Raw genomic sequence first — 20,582 nt, forward strand, 5'->3', positions numbered from 1 at the left:
AATTACAAGAATTTTGCATAAGGATGTCATTATATTCACCTCTGACTTGAGCTTCCCATATGAAGATTGCTGTAGACAACCGAAGGATTAAGGCTATGTCTGCAGCCCTGAAATCTTTAGAAAACTCCAAAATATTCCAGGATAACTCCAACGTCCCAAATGCGTCTTTGCAGTTTTCTGCCTGTTATTCTGTCTTCGTGTCACAAGTAGCACAACTGAATATCTCAGTGATTCCTGTGAACTCTGAGACTTCAGGAAGCTTAAAGCCCAACCCTGAAGGTGCATGGTAGAGAGCAGGAAAACTAGCAGGAAAAAGGAAACTGGAACAGGAAACACTTTAGTCCCAGCTTTGCACACTTTAACCAACCAGCTGGCTCCATTCATACACCTCTGCCAATAAGAGACTTTGTTTTTGGTACTTTAACCAATAACCGATGCCTGCAGAAAAAAACAGACCACTATCCAATCTCTGCTTCAGTACATCAGCTACATTGGAGGCTGGTTCTATGACTATGACTTTTCACTATTTAATGACTCAGTGGACATGAGGTACACAGACAAATAATCAATGTTACTATAACCCTGTGTGAAGCACTAGGGAGTACTGATCTATACATTAGGTTCCTAAATTGGCTTAAATGTATGGTTCTATAAAAAACATGGGGGGAGTATGAAATAAACATGTTCAGAAATATACATATACAACACTCAATTGTTTTAGTGGTACTTAAAGTTCCAAAATGTATTTTACTTGCAGGCCTGAATTTCGTATTAGTTATCATGATTGTCTACAGCTTGTTGCTTCTCAGTGCCCACATGAAAAAGGTTTGTTTGACAGCACTCACTGGACTGACAAACACCCAGTTTACTGGGAAAGTCCAAGAAGCTCAGAGCTGATCTGAGAAGGATGATCATAGATTTACACAAGAATGTCAGGAATGTCTTTCTGAGCCATTTCTATACACAGGCAGTTTTCTAAAACATTATTGCTTTTACTCACTGTAAAATGTTTGCTTAATTAGTTCATTAGTTGAATGTCTGACTGGCTGTGGTTTGTTAATAAAGTGATAATGAATTTTTCTGCGGTTCTTGTTGGTATTAGCATTAGCACCAGGTTTCTGAAAAGTTGCAGAGCATACCTATATGTTGCCTATATGTTTTTTTTCTATGCACCAAACTTATGTCAAGTGAAATTATTTTTTTTCCCAAAGAGCCATCTGCTGAAATGTTCTTTAGGCAAATGTTTCCAATGACATCACTCCATAGAAGCCGTTTTGGCACCTTTATTTATTTATTTATTTTCCAAATTTTCTCCCCAATTTGGATCGCCAATTAGCCAACCCATATATATTCTTCCCCTACCACATGCAATGCTCCGACACTGGGAGGGTAAAGGTCGAAAATGTAGGTCGAAAGTGGGTGCACATGCCTCCTCTGTCACCTCTCTTTCCAAACTGTTACCTGATGCAACGCCACCAGGCAACTAACACGCTTAGAGGAAAGAACCATGTACCCGGCTCTGATGCATTGGCCAGCATTGCACTAGAATGATGTGGGGAGAAAGTGTCATTTACCCACGCTGGAGATAGCAAGGCCAATTGTGCCACTTCAGGGATGCTGCAGAATGATGATTCTTCTTCTTTACTAGTATCATTACAAAGCATTACAGCCTTCTCAAATTTGTAGTGGAACTGTTTACGGAGCAATTTACAGATTTTATTTCAGATTCTGCAGCAGGCATTTTTGCTACTGCTTGTCTCAAACGTGAAATAATGGCACAATGCTGACAAGTTGCTTGAGTAAAAAACTCATGTTTTCATGTGTTTTCTATTGTCAATAGAAAGATTGGCACAAATATGATGTTTGCAGCAGTTACATGTTCTACTTTTGAACTTATATTCTACTGCCTTTCAACAGATGCTGGAACATTGCTGTAAGACTTTGATTGCATTCAACCTCAAGTGTTTTAGTAAAGAATATTAGTGAACATTCAGGTTCAAAACAGCGTTCCAACACATCTCAAAATTGTGAAGTTGCACAGCCAATGGGAGGTTCCCCCATTAGCCAACATTTGGCATTGGTCTTGGGTCTCATCTAAACTTAGGTATATCTTTAGCTTCAGCACTTGGTTGTGCTAATTCTGCTGGCAGTACGTTTCTATGGGATCATACACTATACAGACAAACGCATTGGGACACACCTCTTAATCACTGAGTTCAGGTGTTTCTTTCAGTCCCCTTGCCACAGGCATATACAATGAAGAACCTATGCATGCATGCAGTCTGCCTTTACAAACATTAGTGAAAGAAGTGACGCGCTCGACTGACTTCCAGCGTTATACTATATTAGGATGTCAGTTCATGGAAGTTCTTCCTCTCCTAGATATTTCACCATCAACTGTGAATGGTATTTTTAAAAGTGGAAGTGTTTAGGATCCACAGTAACTCACCACATAACCACATAGCGTTACACAGTGGGGTCGACAAGTGCTGAGGTGCATAGTGTACACAAGTCACCAATACTCTGCTGACTTACTAACCTACTGTTAGAGCTGCAAAATTTAGTTTATATAGCATATACGGACCTGTCAGCAATGGGTTCACCTTAAAGTAGCTGAATTCTCTAATAAGTTGAGGTGTCTAGATCATTTTGGACATGCAGTTTATATGGGTTAGGTACACCATGTGTCCAAATGTGTATGGACCCACTACTTTAAATTGCACCCACTTCTGACACAAATGTGCACAAACCCACATGCAGCTTGTCTAGTTCCTGTAGCCCCACGTATTAGAATGGGACTCTCTGAAGAAGATAAACATGAACCTATTGGCACCATGCCTAATGCCAGGCATTGACTAGAGGGGTGTAAAGACCCCCACCATTGAGCTGTGGAGCAGTGGAACGGTGTTCTCTGGAATGATGGCACCCACTTCTGACACAGATGTGCACAAACCCACATGCAGCTTGTCTATTGGCACCATGCCTAATGCCAGGTCAATGCCTTCCAGTTGAAAGGCAGTAGAATATAAGTTCAAAAGTAGAACATGTTACTGCTGCAAACTTCATATTTTCTCTAGAGGGGTGTAAAGACCCCCACCATTAAGCTGTAGAGCAGTGGAACGGTGTTCTCTGGAATGATGGAACTCAATGCAATACTTTTGGGATGAGCTGGGGTGTTAGGGATAAGGTGTAGTGGTGTTCATCCAACATCCTGACCTCACAAATGCTCTTGTTGCTGAATGCAATCAGTTCCAAAAAATCTAGTAGAAACCCATCACTGGACAAGAGACAGTTACTCAACAAAAGCAGAATATATATTTTTTAATACCTTACCATTTCAGAAGAAACTATGAATAAGAAGGCACCCCAATACATTTGTCCATATAGCAGAAGTAGTATATTATAAAGAATATAAAGTATTGCTCAGTGGCCGTCCATTGTTTATATATTAAAGGCACACCCACTCACTTACACACCCTTTCTCCCACATTCACCCAAAAAAAGAAACGTGTTATGACTACTTGGAAAAGAAGCCCAATACCCATATTTGCAGGCTTTGGGCCATTCACCCAAAAACTTAGTCTCTTGAAACTTCCATTGGGCCTGTTTTCAACCTCAGTCCTTCTAGCCACGCAATTCACTTCCTGTGATCTCAGCACCACTTCCTGTCCCTCTTCCCAGCTGGACCGAGCCGAGGCTCCTCGGGATGTTTGACAGGAAGTTAAGGAAAGGCTGTGCTCTGCTGATAGCTTCGCCTTTTCCTTCAGCAGCGCAAACATTCCCCTCATACACACACACACACACACACACACACACACACACACACTGACAGCAAGACAGAAATAAAAGCGGCTGCCACCCACCCACATACACCCCTGATCAATCCTAAATGCATACAGAGTGACAGGCTTAAAAATATCTCCTCTGGCTGAAGGGGCAGCACATGAGTACTCTGTGGCACATTCATGAAAACCCGCAGAGAGAGGTCCATGTCCAACAGCACACTTACAGCCTCAATTTCTACTATCAAGCGATGCTTCGAAGTCCGCTCATCAATATTATGCATAGGTAAATCTTCAGGATCTCTACAAGTGTTACCAGGTTCTCACATGTTGCTTTAGGAAGCATTAACAAGCTCATTTAAAAATGCTATCAGAGAAAGTCATAGCAGCAGCCATGCACACTCTGTTACATAAGAACTGCCTTGAAATCAGTGAAAGCGTTCAGGGGTGGGGGGGTAAATAGGCAGAGAGATCCTCTCTAAAGCAGAACATTGCACCTGCCAACAGCTGATGCTTTCACCTGTTCTTTTCACCTGCTCAGAGTCCTTACAAGACCTAAGCTAACTGAAATCAATGGGCCTTGAATCCTTCATTTCAAATGAGACTATCATGACCTACAAATAAAATATACTCTCAAGGTAATGCAACATTTTAAGGACAATCTGGACTGTTACATTACATGATTCATTTGCAGGGCTTCAGTAGATGGCATATGTTATGTAACCATCCAGTTATTTAATGTGTGATTTGCTTAACCCCTTCACATGCAATTTAAATTTCTCACTCTTATAACTGCATAGTGTGCATTCAGTTTTACACATTCAGTTTTAAGTAACTAAACCATTTGTAATTGATGTATAATGTAAGAAGTACTGAATAATAAGCCCAATGATTTTAGAGGGCTGTCTCCCTGAAATATTGAAGTATACTGTTCTCATAACAACACACCTGAAATTTCACAGACTGACTTATATGTTGTAAGTCACCACAACTACACCGCATTTTTACACACATGCACGCCTACACCGACACATGCACACACACACCCTCTCCATACCCCCTATTTTCGCCCTCCTACTCACACTCCGAAGCAGGGCTCCTTTAATTTGTGTCCCCTTTAACACGCCCATGTAGAGTGGTTTGCGCTGTGGCAGGGCTGTGAGCGCGCGTGGGCGTGCGCGTCTCACCTCAGCGCGCGGAGAACCTCCATCACTCGCGGTGCGTGTGAATTCACATGCTAGCAAAGTGCTGTCACTGCATCCCAATACCGCCGCACCTCTCCGAGTGCTCGCTCATCGCTATGGCAACCGGGGAGAAAAAATGGTTAGCTGGGAAACTTTGCCTGCTTTTTCTTTTTTCTTTCTCTCTCTCTCTCTCTCTCTCTCTCTCTCACTCTCTCTCTTTTAAAGGGCCAAAGAGGCGATGTGAAGCAAACGCGCGCAGCAGAGATGCAGAAGACCGGTTGAACGCATGGAGAAGATGCTTGAAAGTGGGGGTGGTCAGAGAGAGAGAGGATGGGGAAATGAGGAGGGGGAGAGAGAGAGGAAGAAAGAGCAGGCAATGAAGGGACAGAGAGAGAGAAAAAGAAGAGAGATAGAAGAGAAGGTAAGTGTGAGAGATAGAAAGGGAGTGAGGGAGGGAGAATGAGAGCAAGAAAGAGAAAAAGAGCAGGGGAGAGGGAGAGAGAGCGAGGGGAAGGATAGGAAAGGGGGAGAGTGACGGTTGAGTGTGTAGGCGTTGGGGCTGTGAGGATTGGCCTCAGTCACGACAGAATTCAGGAAGACACAAGGTAGCAGTAGGTAATGAGGCTGAAGAGAGCAGAAGTGTGTGAGTTAGCATTTTGTACCATGATAAATGCTGCAAACACACAACCCCAACATGTAAAATTCATTCACGCCGGCAGGGATATCTAACAAACCTTTAACAAGATTGGCGCCTTCGTCACAAGAACTAAAAATCTATTTAGAACTCCCCCCACCACACACACTGGCACAGGGCGCCTGCTGGGTAAGAGTGTCTTATAATGTGGCAGTGTACACCCACCAAACGTGTATATGGTAAAAATCAGTCCTAAGGAGCACCATCACATCCACACAATCTCTCCCTTCACACACACGCGTGCTCACACACACACACACACACACACACACACACACACACACACACACACACACAAACCTATTACCTACAAGCAACTTAAAATCAGTCAAAGTGCAGAAAAACTTACCCTAAATAACCAGGACTCTCATTGCATACCATCTCGGCTTCCTCTCAGAGAATCCGTCTCTGCTCTGTGTGACTATATGTGTGTATGTGTGTTTATGTGAGTGTGTGTGTATATGTGTGTGTGAATGTGTGTGTGTGTGTGTGTGTGTGTGTGTGTGCGCGCATGCAAGTGAGTGTGTACGTATTTGTAAGTGTATGTGTGTATGCGCGAGAGAGAGGGGAACAGAGAGAAAGGGAGGGAGAAAGGGAGAGAGAAAGATGGAGAGAGACAGAGGGAGAGAGAGAGCAAAGAAAGAGAAACAGAGAGAAAGGGAGAGAGGGAGAGGGGGAGAGGGAGAGAGAGAGAGAGAGAGAGAGAGAGAGAGAGAGAGAGAGTGAGTGCGGAGGCAGAAAGACTGTTACTGTATGACAGGAATGCTCAGCTCAGCCCACACAGTGCAAGCATGATACACTGACTAGCTGTGTGAGTGAGTGTGTGTGCTTGTTCAGAAAGAGAGAGAGCGAGTGTGAGAGAGAGAGAGCAAGAGAGAGAGAGGCAGGCTCAGTCTCCCACTCCACTGCGTGGGCAAGGCCTGCATCTCTTTTCTCTCCCTCTCTCTCTCTTTCTCTCTCCCTCCTTCTCACTCTCTCAACAGCTATAATAAGAGAGGAGAGGAACTGGTCAGAACAACAGGGGGAATGAATGAGAAAGAAGAGGGCAGAGAAGGGGAGATGGAGAGAGAATAAGAGAGAGAGAGAGAGAGGTTAGTGGTAAGCAGTGGTGAAGTGACTGACTGGCTCAGTGACACAGAAACTTTGTCAGCAGGAATGGGTAGATCATCAGAAATAGGAAATCAAATATCTAATCATCACCATGGCAACCCACCAAATGTAAACATCAGCAGTTTGCCGGTGTGTGGGCGTGAATCTTTCAGCGTGTGTGTGTGTGTGTGTGTGTGTGTGATGTTCTGATCACAACAATACAAATCTCACTGAAGGTCAAAAGTGTGACACACAATTATGTAATTTCTACTGACACATGCACTTTAACATGTGCATACAAAACAACACTAACGACACAAAAACCCAGGTGAATATTCGTACACATACACAGCTGACATGTATACATCTATATAAATATATATACGTGTATATCAGAAACAGCAATAGTGTTCCCTCTGTTTATTCCAAAAGGCAATGTGGGTCACAGAACCATTCAGGGCTTCCTCGAAGCTTCCTGCTTGTGTTCTTGAGATCAGTAAAACCACTAATTTCACACACCAATAAATAGCATATTCAGATCACAGTAGACCAACATGTAATTGAAAACCGTATAGACATGTAAGGAGCAGTGTGTCCCCCCTTCCATATCTACATTTATATGTCCCCAGCACAGAGCTGCATGAGGGGGCTCTCAGAGCTCATCCGAATGCATCCTAGGCTGTGCTGTGTTGTGTTTGGGGGCCACCTCCTGGATGAGATCTATAAGGTCGCTCTTTTCCAGGCACGCTCTGCATTCCTCTCCCCATGAAGCCAGCATCCGCTTAAGCTCCAATACCCGCATCTTTGACAGTGCCTCACGGCTCCAGTCCAGCACCTGTTGCTCTAGAACACATTAGATGGATGCGTGAACACTAGTTTAAAAGAATGTTTGTGCACAATTATGTGAACAAACTAAGACATCCAATCAAAACCTTTTTCTTTATTACACCCTTAACACAGCAAGGTTTATTACACACTAAGTTGTTTTATTCAGTAGCTACCGGGACTTCTGTACGAACTGCTGGGGCTACGCCTTGGTAATAGAAGTTTGTAATAACACTTCAGGACCGCTGGTGGGCTATAGGCTGTTTAAGGGGTTAACACATTTAAACATATGGACATTTGATCTTCAAGATTACTGAAGGATGGAGGATAAATAACAAGACAAAACAGAAAACATCTTTAAATTAATTAAATAATTTTTATTTTAATTAATGTGATTAATTATTTTTTTTGTGAAGAAAAAGTAAGGACATAAGTAAGCTCCCACATGTATTACTACTTAAAATGTCAATACTTAGAATTAGATGCAGCACATCAGCTGCAGATGATAAGAACATTGTTAAAGAAGATTTTGAATTCTGAATGGTGGAGTGAAAAACATTATTTTAGTCGATGTCAGAAAAGGCTGGATGGTTATAGGAAACTTGTGCATTTACACTATTGTTTAGTCAAATGTGTGTTGCTAATATAAAAAATTAACAGAAACTATTCTGACACATTTACAAGCAATCACCTGGTCTCGCATTATGTCTTATACTGTACCCAGCATTCTCTGAGGCCACTGACTGGGGGAGGGATGGAGTAGGAGGACTTACCATATTGTAGCTCACAGATCTGCTGGTCTCTGTGCTGGAGGCGCTGGCAGATCTTCTGCACCGGGACATGGGCACTGAGGGGCCGACTCACCTCCCCTGTCACTTTGGCAGCTGCGTCACTTGAGGCTCCAAGGTAATAACACTGTGAGACAGAGTGAGGGAGGCAGCGAGGGATAAAGAGAAAAAACGGCTTAGGGCTGGACAAAAGCACTACACAACTTTAAAATTCTTAGAATTGCCTGTGGCCTGTTGTTAAGTGGATGTAGCGGTGTGCACACTACACAAGAGGTTACAGATAAGAATCACAACCTTTCACTTAGAGAGATCCAAGACAAAGCATGCCTGATCACAAAATCCCGCTGTCTCAGGGAAGTAAATGCGTCCATCCATTGCATCCTACCCTGGCCAAGAACATGACAGTAGCAAAAATCTGATTCATACACTTTCCAACCCTATTTTTGTTTCCTAGGTCTTTACACTGCATGTGAGTAGCTCAGGGGGAAAGCTAAATATTTACTCAAATGCTCCAAACCCAAGCAGTGGTGGAGACTGGCAGTCTCAGCTAATTTGTATGCATATATTTTCCTACACCCAACTTTTATCTTCTTTGCCATGTTTGCTAATGTTTTGGTTACTCAAACTCTCATTTGCTGCTACTCATCACTGCTCCTACTGCTTACTGTGGAGGAGCTCACACTAACTTCAGAGCCAACATTTTCCAAAATATTTGATTGAGCTGGCTGGACAGCTCACAGTCTGGCAAAATTGCATCACTGTACTAATCACACTACAACAGCAGTCATCACGAGCATTGGCCGTGATCAGGGGCGCCGGCAGGGATTTTGGGTCCCAAAATGAAGATACAGGACCACTGCAGTCCATGCCAACCCTAAAAATATAACACTGTACAGGCATATAGCATACACTTTCTGCACACAATTGAATTCACTATTTGATGCAAGACTGCTTTGCTCTATAAGCATAATATAATGTGCAAAATACCATCTTTCACAGTTTAAATGTAAATTTATTAGTAAATGTATTGAATGAAAAATTCTCTTAACATTATTTAAAAATGCATTTCTTGTAAAACTCCCGCAATTATGCCAACTGACCGCCTTTAACACAATGGCACTAGTACTGGTTCTCTGGTAGGGTTATGGGGATATGGACACAGAGCTGGTTCATTGGTTGGGTTATGGGCAGGGACAACTGATTTTGTCTGAACAGCTTTTCTCCTGCACAGAATAAATGTTCACAAAAAGGCAAGTAAAATGTAAGAAGAATTGTCAGTGAAGATATTCAGTAATTAATATGGGTGGGGGGGGGGCAAAGGTGGGTGAGACACTGTCACCCTTACTTTTCTATCTAATGTTTTTCATTATGTTTTCGGAAGCCAGATTTATCTTTAGGAAGCTGGGACATGCCACTCCACACTCACAAATCAATGCTAGCAAGTTCTGTTTGTGCCCTTTTTGGATACTTACAAACTTACATAGTGCATTTAGCATCAAGTTGAGACTGGAGTAGCAACGATAGAGATGCTATTCTACCGATTACAGGTCAGTGGAACATGATTGAATATGAAGCTGCTTTAATAATTTGACATTTACAAATTATCTGATGTTCTAATACTTTTTAAGCCCCTGTCAGTCACAGGCCCTTGGAACTGTCCTGATGGCACCCCTGGCTGTGGTCAGTTGCCAACGTCAAAACCTCAAAGGGAAAACAGGTCTAAAATGAACACCAACACCGTCAATAAAATTGTCTGTCAGTATTTTATGATCCTCCTTGGGCACCGAAGACTAATATTACACGGTTCCATAACATTTTATTATAAATGATTAATTAATTAATTGATGTAATTAACTGCCGAAATGTAATTAATTGCTTTTAACACATTCTTCACTGCTTTCCACAGATCACTTCTTCACACCATTTCCCAACATTGTCACACATGTTCTCATTGGTATTTAGTGACCGTCCATGACATCACATGAACTTCTAAATAGTAGCTAAATTTATTATTAGGGTATGACACATGCATCAGAGCAATTATGTTTGACTTCCAGTGTATTTAAGTGAAGCGTATGTATGTGCTCTTACTAGCCGGTTCTCCTTCCCTGTAGCTTCAGCACATGCTTTCATGAGCTCTTCCTCCACAAGTGCTGCGGACAGCTCCCTATGAGTGGCCACCAGAGACCTGTAGAGGCGCTCCAAGAACCCCACACACACTGCATGAAACACATACACACATTACAAAATATTAAATTGACACTAGCAATCAGTGTAAGCTTGTCGAAGAAACCATAGCAAATGTTAGGCTCTGTTTTAATTGTAAATAACAAAAGCCTGCAAACTACAGTGATACTACACACCTCCGTTTATAATACATATATAACCCACGTTTAACAGCCAATAACTCTCCACAAATCTTGAATGCAATTTCCATTTAAATTAAGTAAATGTTACTAAGAACGTGTGTTTGTATTTAAGACGATTTCATCTTTCACATATATTCACAATAACATAATAGCAGTTTAACAAGTACACATTTTGCTTTTAAAACTTGATGCACTTAGCTAGAGTCAGTGCCACATTCACGCTTGCGGAGTTGCTATTTTTACACGCATATTCATGCGCGGCGAGTTTGAGAAGTCCACCTCACCTTCGCATTCCTCCGCATCGGTAACTGTGAAAACACCCCATGACAGTAACAGGACGGCGACAGTATTCGTCAAAGACATGGCGGTTAAAGTTTATTCCGAGCTGACGCACCGACTACTTGGTACGGACTCCAGCTCCCAAACCCCCTAGACCACCTGCTCCCATCATCATCTGTTTCTAAATTCGGCGCTGGTCATTCACTGGTTGTAGCAAGTGCCGCACCTTCTCTGGGATTTGGTTTGCTGAAATTGCTGTCAATCTCCGGCCACTAGTTTCGTGGGTGCGTCCAAAACCACATGTTACACATACTACACTTCTAAATAGACCCCTAACGACTGCGTACTTAGTTTTGGCATACTCCTTAGTGTGGTAGCATGCCTTTTTGGACGCACCCATGTGGTGCGTTTATTTACGAAGCAGACTACAGAGTTCAATAGTTTTTCCAAACCATAGGGAGTAGCTAAATACGTCCAGTAGGAAGAGAGCTAGCACATCTTCGTGTTTTTAACACAGTACACTGTGTAGGGGATATAAGGCACTGTTTAGAAACCCTGGTGGATATAATAGCTAGCTAGCTACATCACATATGAAATGACTGTAAGAGAAATACGAAATACGTTCATGGTCTTCACATAAGCTGCATTGCACGCATAATACAACAGCTTTTTAATTCCTATTCCTCATTTCTAACGAGCTGTGCTGTCTAGCTAGCTTGCTAGCTATCTACATAGCTAGTGCTAGCTACCCAGGAAGCCTAACGTTAAGTTCTCATTCATTGATTGTACAAACCGGATTCCAAAAAAGTTGGGACACTAAACAAATTGTGAATAAAAACTGAATGCAATGATGTGGAGATGACAAATGTCAATGTCTTATTCGTAATAGAACATAGATGACAGATCAAAAGTTTAATCTGAGTAAATGTAACATTTTAAAGAATAAATATGCTGATTCAAAATTTCATGGCGTCAACAAATCCCAAAAAAGTTGGGACAAGTAGCAATAAGTGGCTGGATAAAGGAAATTGAGCATATAACGAACAGCTGGAAGACCAATTAACACTAATTAGGTCAACTGACAACATGATTGGGTATAAAAAGAGTTTCTCAGAGTGTCAGTGTCTCTCTGAAGCCAAGATGGTAAGAGGATCACCAATTTCACCATTATTGCGCAGAAAGATAGTGTAGCATTACCAGAATGGTGTTACCCAGCGTAAAATAGCAAAGACTTTTAAGTTATCATGCGTAAGGGTCAAGGCCGTAAAACTCGTGATCTCCGGGCCCTTAAACGTCACTGCACCTCAAACAGGAATGCCACTGTCAAGGAAATAACAGAATGGGCTCAGGAATACTTCCAGAAATCATTGTCAGTGAACACAATCCACCGTGCCATCCGCCGTTGCCAGCTGAAACTCTACAGTGCAAAGAGGAAGCCATTTCTAAGCAAGCTCCACAAGCTCAGACGTTTGCACTGGGCCGTGGGTCTTTTAAAATGGAGTGTGGCAAAATGGAAGACTGTTCTGTGGTCAGATGAGTCACGATTTGAAGTTCTTTATGGAACACCATGTCATCCGGACCAGAGAGGACAAGGATAACCCAAGTTATCAGCGCTCTGTTCAGAAGCCTGCATCACTGATGGTATGGGGTTGCATGAGTGCTTGTGGCATGGGCAGCTTGCATGTCTGGAAAGGCACCATTAATGCAGAGAACTATGTTCAGGTTCTAGAACAACATATGCTCCCATCTAGACGTCATCTCTTTCAGGGAAGACCCTGCATTTTTCAACAAGATAATGCCAGACCACATTCTGCAGTAATCACAACATCATGGCTACATAGGAGAAGGATCCGGGTACTGAAATGGCCAGCCTGCAGTCCAGATCTTTCACCTATAGAGAATATTTGGCGCATCATAAAGAGGAAGGTGCGACAAAGAAGGCCCAAGACGATTGAACAGTTAGAGGCCTGTATTAGACATGAATGGGAGAGCATTCCTATTTCTAAACTTGAGAAACTGGTCTCCTCTGTACCCAGACGTCTGTTGAGTGTTGTAAGAAGAAGGGGGGATGCCACACAGTGGTAAAAATGGCCATGTCCCAACTTTTTTGGGATTTGTTGATGCCATAAAATTTTGAATCAACATATTTCTCCTTTAAAATGTTACATTTACTTAGATTAAACTTTTGATCTGTCATCTATGTTCTATTACGAATAAAATATTGATATTTGCCATCTCCACATCATTGCATTCAGTTTTTATTCACAATTTGTGAATAATTCCAACTTTTTTGGAATCCGGTTTGTATTAACCGTATAAAACTCACGTAGCTACACTAGCTAACTTGTTAGCCACTACGGCAAATGTTTTTCAAACACACAAACAAATAAATATATTTTACTGGTATTTAGCTATCATAGCTACCTCAATATGAACTCCTGCTATGTTAGTCTAAGCTAGCTTGGCTGTAGCTAGTGCTATAAGGGATCCTTACCTGACGTTACCGTTGTCTTCCATTTTAGCAATTATAGCTAGCTGACAAACTAAAGATGATAATCAGCTCATATTAATTTAACAAATATATACTCTTAATGATATGTAATTCTACGTTATTATTACATAAGTTATTTAGCTATGTCTCGGCATTTTGGGGGAATAATGATTAGAAAGGCCGGTCATTTATCCTACATGCCGCTGGTCAAATGGTCGTCCGTTAGACGTCCGTTAAATTTTAAATTTGAAGTGGGTGATTATGCGCGCGAGCTGCTGCTGAATTCAGCGCCAATTCCAACCACGTGCCTTCGAGAAATGGCAAAACATTATACTGTACAATTATTTTTAAAGGACATCTCTTTACTTAGTTAAATTTGTTTAGCGTTATTACCTAAACCTCGTGTTAAAACAAATATCACATGCCCGTTTAAAGTTTAAATACGTATGAGGCGTCCTAATTTTTTGCTCATAGTTGCTGGTGAGTGGAACCGGTGTAGCATAATGATGGTAATTGAATTGACTCATTGACTCCAACAGATTCATTGGCCAAGAGTCGACCACGATATGCTAGCTAACATAGAAAGACCCCTGTAAAGAGTACCAATTGACAGGTTGTTTTAGTTTAGGTGAATAGTTCCATTAGTAAGCTCTGCCATATTTCAACACACGACACTGGAGTTACAGTTCATCTCGTTGTAGGGCTCTGTTGCTATGGTTACGATGGGCGTGATGTAAGCAGCTTTTTAATATCAGTAAAAAAATAAATAAATAAATAAATATATATATATATATATATATATATATATATATATATATATATATATATATATATATATATATATAAAAGCAGAACATTCGCTACTCAGTCAATTAGCTAGTCCATTAAAATGCTACCAAATTATTCGCAAAAAACGCAAAACGTATTCGGTTAAAAATGTGAGCGTTTTAGTTAAACCAGAAGTCTCCGCCTTCTCTGGTTGGTTTCCGGTAGCCTGGGAGGGTTTTACAGTGAACATGGCTGCGATCGGGGTGCACTTTGGCTACACATGTGCTTGTGTTGCAGTGTTTAAGGTAACGCGTGTGTATATTTGTGTAGCTACGTTCTGAATAATTCTCATTGTGAGTCTTTAAAAAGCTACAACCACGTGTCAGTTTTACTCTGCCGATTGAATTTCTTGTCTAACGGAGTGCTTTTAGTTAGCTGGCTAGTTAGCATTGAGTTCGCCGGCTAACCGTGTGGTCGCTCTCAGTCATTGGTTTCAGTGATGTGTGTTCCTGAACACTAGCAAGACATAATAATGAGCTCACCGTAGCTTGTAGTAGTTGTCTCGCTTACGTTCAGTGAAGAAAGAACAATATTTAAGGTGTTATCTTGGCTAAATGAAGTTTCCAGCTGCAGTAGCTTGCTAATAAAGAAGTTGGGCTCGTTTTCTCAGGACGGGCGAGCAGATGTGGTGGCCAACGATGCAGGAGACCGAGTCACGCCCGCTGTAGTGGCGTACAGAGACACCGAGCAGGTAAGCTTTTCATAAGGCACTGGGGTAGAAGGTGACCACTACCTGCGTTAGAGTGATGTTGGAGAAGCATCAGTAACAGACCCAGGCTCAGACATAAGATAATAAGGTTTCCTCAGGAAAATCCTGGTTTTAATGAAGGCAGTACATGTAGCTAGTTTAAATGATATGAGATTCCTTTACTTTTACATAAACACATTTATGCTTCCATAATACACAACGCTGGATGAGGACCATTTCTCGTTGTTAAAATTATACAAATCACGGAAGGGGTTGAATCCTTTTCTGCTGCTTTAACTGCCACACCACATCTTGCACACCACCCAACTGCTGGTTGAAGCGCCAAGTGGATCCTGGCCGGCACCTGGCAGGAAAAGATCTGTCCCCTACCTATCATGCAGCACTGCAGCATTTATGCTTCTATTTATGCTTCTAATTTTTCTTAACTTGCGTTTTCACAGATTGTTGGCATTGCGGCAAAGCAGGGCAGAATACGAAACGCTGCAAATACCGTAGTGAAAGTGAAGCAGATTCTTGGCAGAAGGTATGTCACGCCGCACATTGCTCCCTACACAAATGACTCGTGTAATTTAAAACATGAGTGTTTAGACAAGGTTGCTATTTATTTAAAAGGTAGTCAAACACTTACAAAAGGGACTGGCAGCAGCCATATTGAATATTTTTAAAATTTTTGATTTTGTTTTATGCATGCTGTTATGCACAGCTTCCTTGAACTAATAGCTCTTCATTTTACTAACACTACCATTGTTTTCAGTTTTTAAGTATTTCAAGTCCAACCTGTAATAATACAAAGTGTAGTGACCTCAAATGGTTCAAAGGGAAGAATGTCAGGGAGAGTGGAAATAGCTTAAACCTGGACAGACTCAAATCCACAACAGTTTCTGAGAGGCAAAAGCTTGTTTGATGGGTGGCTCACATAACATATTGTAGCTCAGTTTAACACTGGACCAGCTGTCAGTTTCAACTTTAAAGAGAAAACTTGGAGCTATAGGTTTGGCAGGTAGAATGGCATTCAAAAAGTCCTTGCAAAAATGGCAAAATAAGAAAAGCAGGCTTGCCTGGGCCATGCAACACTGCCAGTGTACCACTGAACAAAAAAAAAGGGGGGGGGGTGTTCCAAAACATTTGACTGGTAGTGTAATTGCCTTTAATTATTTATCACATTGTGGTGTTTTAGGTATGATGACCCAGAGGCTAAGGCACACAGAGAGGAAAGCAAATGCACAGTAAGTATCAAAACTGAAGTTGGCATGCAATACTGGTAGAAGCAGCAAACACCTTGCTTTAGAACTCTGCTGGATTACACTGGGATGAATACAATATTTTTCCTGTAAAGGCATGCACAAACCTCAACTTTATTAATGGGTAATGCTCTCCCTGTCACTTTTAAGATTGTCAGCAAAGGTGATATGCCCTTGTATGAACTCGACACAGGAGAGACAACCAAGTATGTGTCTCCTGAAGAGGTAGCCAAACTGGTCTTCCACAAAATGAAGGGTAAGTTGGAAGGAATCCTTAGATGCAAAACTGTAACTAAAGTAGAACTGTAGTAATATTTGTATAGCTGACAGGGATGTTTGTCCTCTTTCTGCAGAGACGGCCCAGTCAGCTCTGGGTTCTGATGTTAAAGATGCAGTCATCACTGTGCCTTTTGAATTTGGGGAGATGCAGAAAAATGCACTAAGGTGTGGTACTGTTGTAGATACTAAAGGACACAATTATTCAGCTCATTCAACAGATGTATTGTGCAAATATTGTGCATTAACATTTGGGAGGAGGGCTGTATGTGAAGCAATTGTGTGTTTGTTGCTTTGTTTCAGGAATGCTGCAGAGGGGGCTGGGTTCAACGTGCTTCGGCTGATCCATGAACCCTCTGCTGCCCTTCTGGCCTATGGCATTGGTCAGGACTCGCCTTCAGGGAAAAGGTAGAGAATTTATTCTTACCCGATGCTATGTCATAAGTTAAACTGCTGAGCCATTTCAAGTTAGGCCTTCATGCTATAGACCTTTAATACAAGATATACCTTGCAGTATCTTTATAAAGCGTTCACATGGAAAAATTACATGATTTTACCCATTTTTTTTTGGCTTGTTGCATCACTGTCACAATGGCTCCTCATAACAGCTACAGAAACCCATGTTTTTTGAAGATGATTTTCTTTTCTCTAAAATCTCTACCATATTAGCATTACAAAGGCCAGTATTGTGATTACAGTTACTGTGCAATATTTTTTGCATGCTTAGTTTACCAAATATGGAAACTCGGCAAGCTGTATCATGGTCTCCATGCCATTAGTGTTGGATGGTATTCACTGTTTTCATACCTTCTCAAAATATTACCACGGTATACGGCATTACCGGCCGGAGCTTTGTCTGACAGAGTGAAGTCGAACAACTGGTGTTGGGAGTAACAGAAAGGTAAATTAAGTGCTGTCGTGTTTGGACCTATAGCCAGTTATCTAGGCTTGGAAAAGTTGGCTAGCAGGCCAAACACCAGACCGTGTTCCAGCTAACGGCGGCTAAAACACGTTTAAAGGATAAAGCCTCATACTCTAGAGCACAAAGTCGTTCCATTAAGAACATACTTGAAGTTTAGTCAAATGTAGATGTTTACATTCGTTTTTAAGTTGAATTATGCTCTCAGCTAACCAACATTGTGTTCTTCCTTTTAGTCATGCTCTGGTTTATAAGCTTGGTGGCACGTCGCTGAGTGTGACAGCTCTGGAGGTAAACAGTGGGATGTACAGAGTCCTTGCCACGCACACAGACCACAGCACCGGGGGAGAGAGCTTCACGCATGCACTAGCACAACATCTGGCTGCTGAGTTCAAAAAGTCAGTAGGCCGCTTATATGGAGGGAAATCTGTGTGTATTTATGTGTGTATATGCTAACTGATGTGCATACCTATGTGTACAGGTTGTATAAGCAAGATGTGAGCAGTAACGCTAGAGCAATGATGAAACTGATGAACAGTGCTGACGTTGCTAAACACAGCCTCTCAACGCTGGGCAGCGCCAACTGCTTTGTGGACTCTCTCTATGATGGCATGGACTTTGAGTGTAATGTATCAAGGTGTGCACAGTCATTCTACACAGTTATCTACATTGATGTTCTTTCTCTTGTTTGTAGATCTAAGTGGTCTATTTGTTCACAGAGCTCGCTTTGAGTTGATCTGCTCCAGCCTTTTCAGTAAGAGCATCCAACCAATCAGAATCCTCTTGGAGCAAGTCAACCTCTCCACTACAGATATCAACAAGGTAATAAACACTTGGAAACATTACGTGGCAATTTAAACTTAAAATAACAACTTTAAAATCATGTTCATGTTCTACTTATAAGTTTGCATCTGTCATTTCCACTCGGCCCAAAGCACAGCTACTGGTAGAGCAGACATGTGTCTCTTGAAAGAACTGCATAATGTCTATGTACTATGTAAAGTAATTTTTGTGCCAGTTATATAACTCCTACCGTGATGTGTTTCTCAGCTTGTTAACAAATGCATGTTTATAGCTGTCCATGAGGAAGAACTCAAAAGTGTGATGTGTATTTATGACCGTGATGTAAAATTTAATTACAATTTAATTTAATTTTAATTTAATTACACTCTCCAACTGTAGTGGGACCCCAGGAGCACACAAGGAGGACACACAATTCTGCCTTAAATGCATGGTTCACTTAAAAAAAAAAAAAAAAAAAAGAGAAAAAAAACAAACAATTTCAACCAAACCTGGTTGATCAGCCAATACATGTAAGGTGTCCAAAGCTTCCTTCTTTACTTGTGCACTGGACTTACAAAGCTAAAGTTGCTAATGTAATGGAAGTCTATTGTTTGTAATTTTGAACAAGTTTGGGGTGAGGCTAAAATTGTGAAAATTATGAACATACCATTATTTTGTTCAGGACATTTGACACTTTTTGGTTTTATGGGAAATGCTGCTTTGTAAAAAAACACAAAAACCTCAAGGCCGCAATACGTGATGAGCATTTAGATTCAGTTCCCAGAGAGAGTGTATTGTTCAAGGGTCAGCAGAGCTAAAATTGCTTGCTAAGCACCTCAACACATTAAAAGGCAGGAAAAGATTGTCATTTTCAAGTCCCAAAGAAAAACTCAACTACATAATTTGTGTGAATAGAGCTCATAATTAATGTTGATTATCCATCAGCCACCCATCTTCAAGAGGTGCAATCATTTAAATTGGCACTCATGCTCATCTCTAATCTGTATTGCAGGTGGTCTTAAGTGGCGGCTCGGCACGGATTCCCAAACTGCAGCAAATGATCCGAGACATGTTCACGGACGTAGAGCTGCTTTGCTCTATCCCTCCTGATGAGGTGATCCCAGTGGGGGCTGCCATGCAAGCTGGAATCTTGGTAGGCAAAGAGAGTCTGGTCTTGGGAGAGGACTCCATCACTGTGGACTGCTGTGCCAGTGACATACTGGTCAAGGTAAACTATAAATCACTTGCTGAAATTTCTGTCTGCCACCAGTAGGTTGTAGTTATCCAGTAGGGTAGAATCCAGTACAGTTGTGATATCCCAAAGTAGTTTATGATGTACACAGCCGACTGATGCATTCTTCTGTCCCACAGGAAGTGGATGAGTCAGGAGCCGACATTTTCACAGTTTTGTTTCCGTCTGGCACACCCCTCCCTGCCCGTCGACAGCACACTCTACAGGGCCCTGGCAGTCTGGCATCGGTGTGTCTTGAGCTGTACCAAGCCAAGAAACCTCTAGCACAGGTTAGACACCTACATCCACACACTGTCTTAGACTCCAGTACATTTTGTGTTTATGAGCCTGATTGCTGAAAACAGGATTTAAGAGCATCTCCTCTGTGTCCTGCAGATTATTCTTCGAGACCTAGAACCCAAGGAGGAGATGCATGACATTGTCACAGTGGTTACAATGAAGAGGTAAAGTTCCACTTTACATACACTGTTGTTAAACCACTGTTACTTGGGTGTCTTGGCAGCCTTTTTTTAACTAACTTTTTGATCTGTTTGATTTTTCAGGGATGGCTCACTACATGTTACCTGTACAGAGCAATGTAGCGGCAGATCAGAGGCTGTTACTATAGCAACAGCTGCGGCAGCATCATAGGTTTTCCACTATAGTGGCTTGAAAACCACAACATCTGTGACGTGTGGGACTAGTAGCAACGTCTTGCTTTCCATATGATCACATGTTCACTCAAGCCCCTGTTCTTTCAGTGTTGACATTTGAATAAATGTTTTTTTCATTAAACATCTATTATTTAACAGTAAACACAAAAACCCCAGATGGTGCACTACTTTAAAATGAATAACTGTGCCACAGTTCCATTCTGCAGTACAGCTAAAAGAAATCACTTGCAGCTTGATTGCTTGATTAGTGAGTGGAGTACTGGTGCTTTAACAAATGAAATTAAGTGTAAATTGAATATGTATCAAGTGAATTGAGATGGAGTATCTGTGTGATCACAAAGACAAATGAGGTATAGCACTGACTTTCTGCATACTTTGCATACGCATGTTTATGAGCGCTCTAGTTCTGGGCTGACATAT

At 41.6% G+C, this 20,582-nt stretch overlaps 3 protein-coding genes across 17 annotated transcripts in view; 1 reads left to right on the forward strand and 2 right to left on the reverse strand.

The window, feature by feature from the left end:
* shank3b (SH3 and multiple ankyrin repeat domains 3b) overlaps nt 1–6,459 on the reverse strand; it is a 29,382-nt gene extending 22,923 nt beyond the window's left edge. For 5 of the 15 annotated variants that reach the window (XM_072672970.1, XM_072672971.1, XM_072672972.1 and 2 more), the window contains exons 1-2: nt 6,010–6,458; nt 4,865–5,590 (exon numbers count right to left, since the gene is read on the reverse strand). The gene's annotated coding sequence lies outside the window, so the exon portion shown is untranslated. The other 10 variants (XM_072672978.1, XM_072672977.1, XM_072672965.1 and 7 more) reach the window with 5 other exon arrangements.
* A 259-nt stretch (nt 6,460–6,718) lies between these two features.
* cdnf (cerebral dopamine neurotrophic factor) lies at nt 6,719–11,157 on the reverse strand. Its single transcript, XM_072673931.1, has 4 exons — nt 11,016–11,157; nt 10,454–10,581; nt 8,348–8,489; nt 6,719–7,592 (listed from the first exon to the last, which is right to left on the reverse strand). The coding sequence occupies exons 1-4, from the start codon at nt 11,092–11,094 to the stop codon at nt 7,402–7,404; spliced, it is 540 nt and encodes a 179-aa protein (XP_072530032.1). The 5' UTR covers nt 11,095–11,157; the 3' UTR covers nt 6,719–7,401.
* A 3,359-nt stretch (nt 11,158–14,516) lies between these two features.
* hspa14 (heat shock protein 14) lies at nt 14,517–20,283 on the forward strand. The gene is made up of 14 exons (XM_072672984.1): nt 14,517–14,574; nt 14,940–15,020; nt 15,479–15,561; nt 16,216–16,264; nt 16,430–16,535; nt 16,633–16,723; nt 16,859–16,963; nt 17,711–17,872; nt 17,956–18,111; nt 18,194–18,296; nt 19,270–19,485; nt 19,629–19,778; nt 19,885–19,952; nt 20,052–20,283. The coding sequence occupies exons 1-14, from the start codon at nt 14,518–14,520 to the stop codon at nt 20,137–20,139; spliced, it is 1,515 nt and encodes a 504-aa protein (XP_072529085.1). The 5' UTR covers nt 14,517; the 3' UTR covers nt 20,140–20,283.
* Nucleotides 20,284–20,582: the final 299 nt, after the last annotated feature.

The sequence above is a fragment of the Salminus brasiliensis genome, chromosome 2 (assembly GCF_030463535.1).
Source record: "Salminus brasiliensis chromosome 2, fSalBra1.hap2, whole genome shotgun sequence".
Classification (NCBI taxonomy): Eukaryota; Metazoa; Chordata; class Actinopteri; order Characiformes; family Bryconidae; genus Salminus; species Salminus brasiliensis.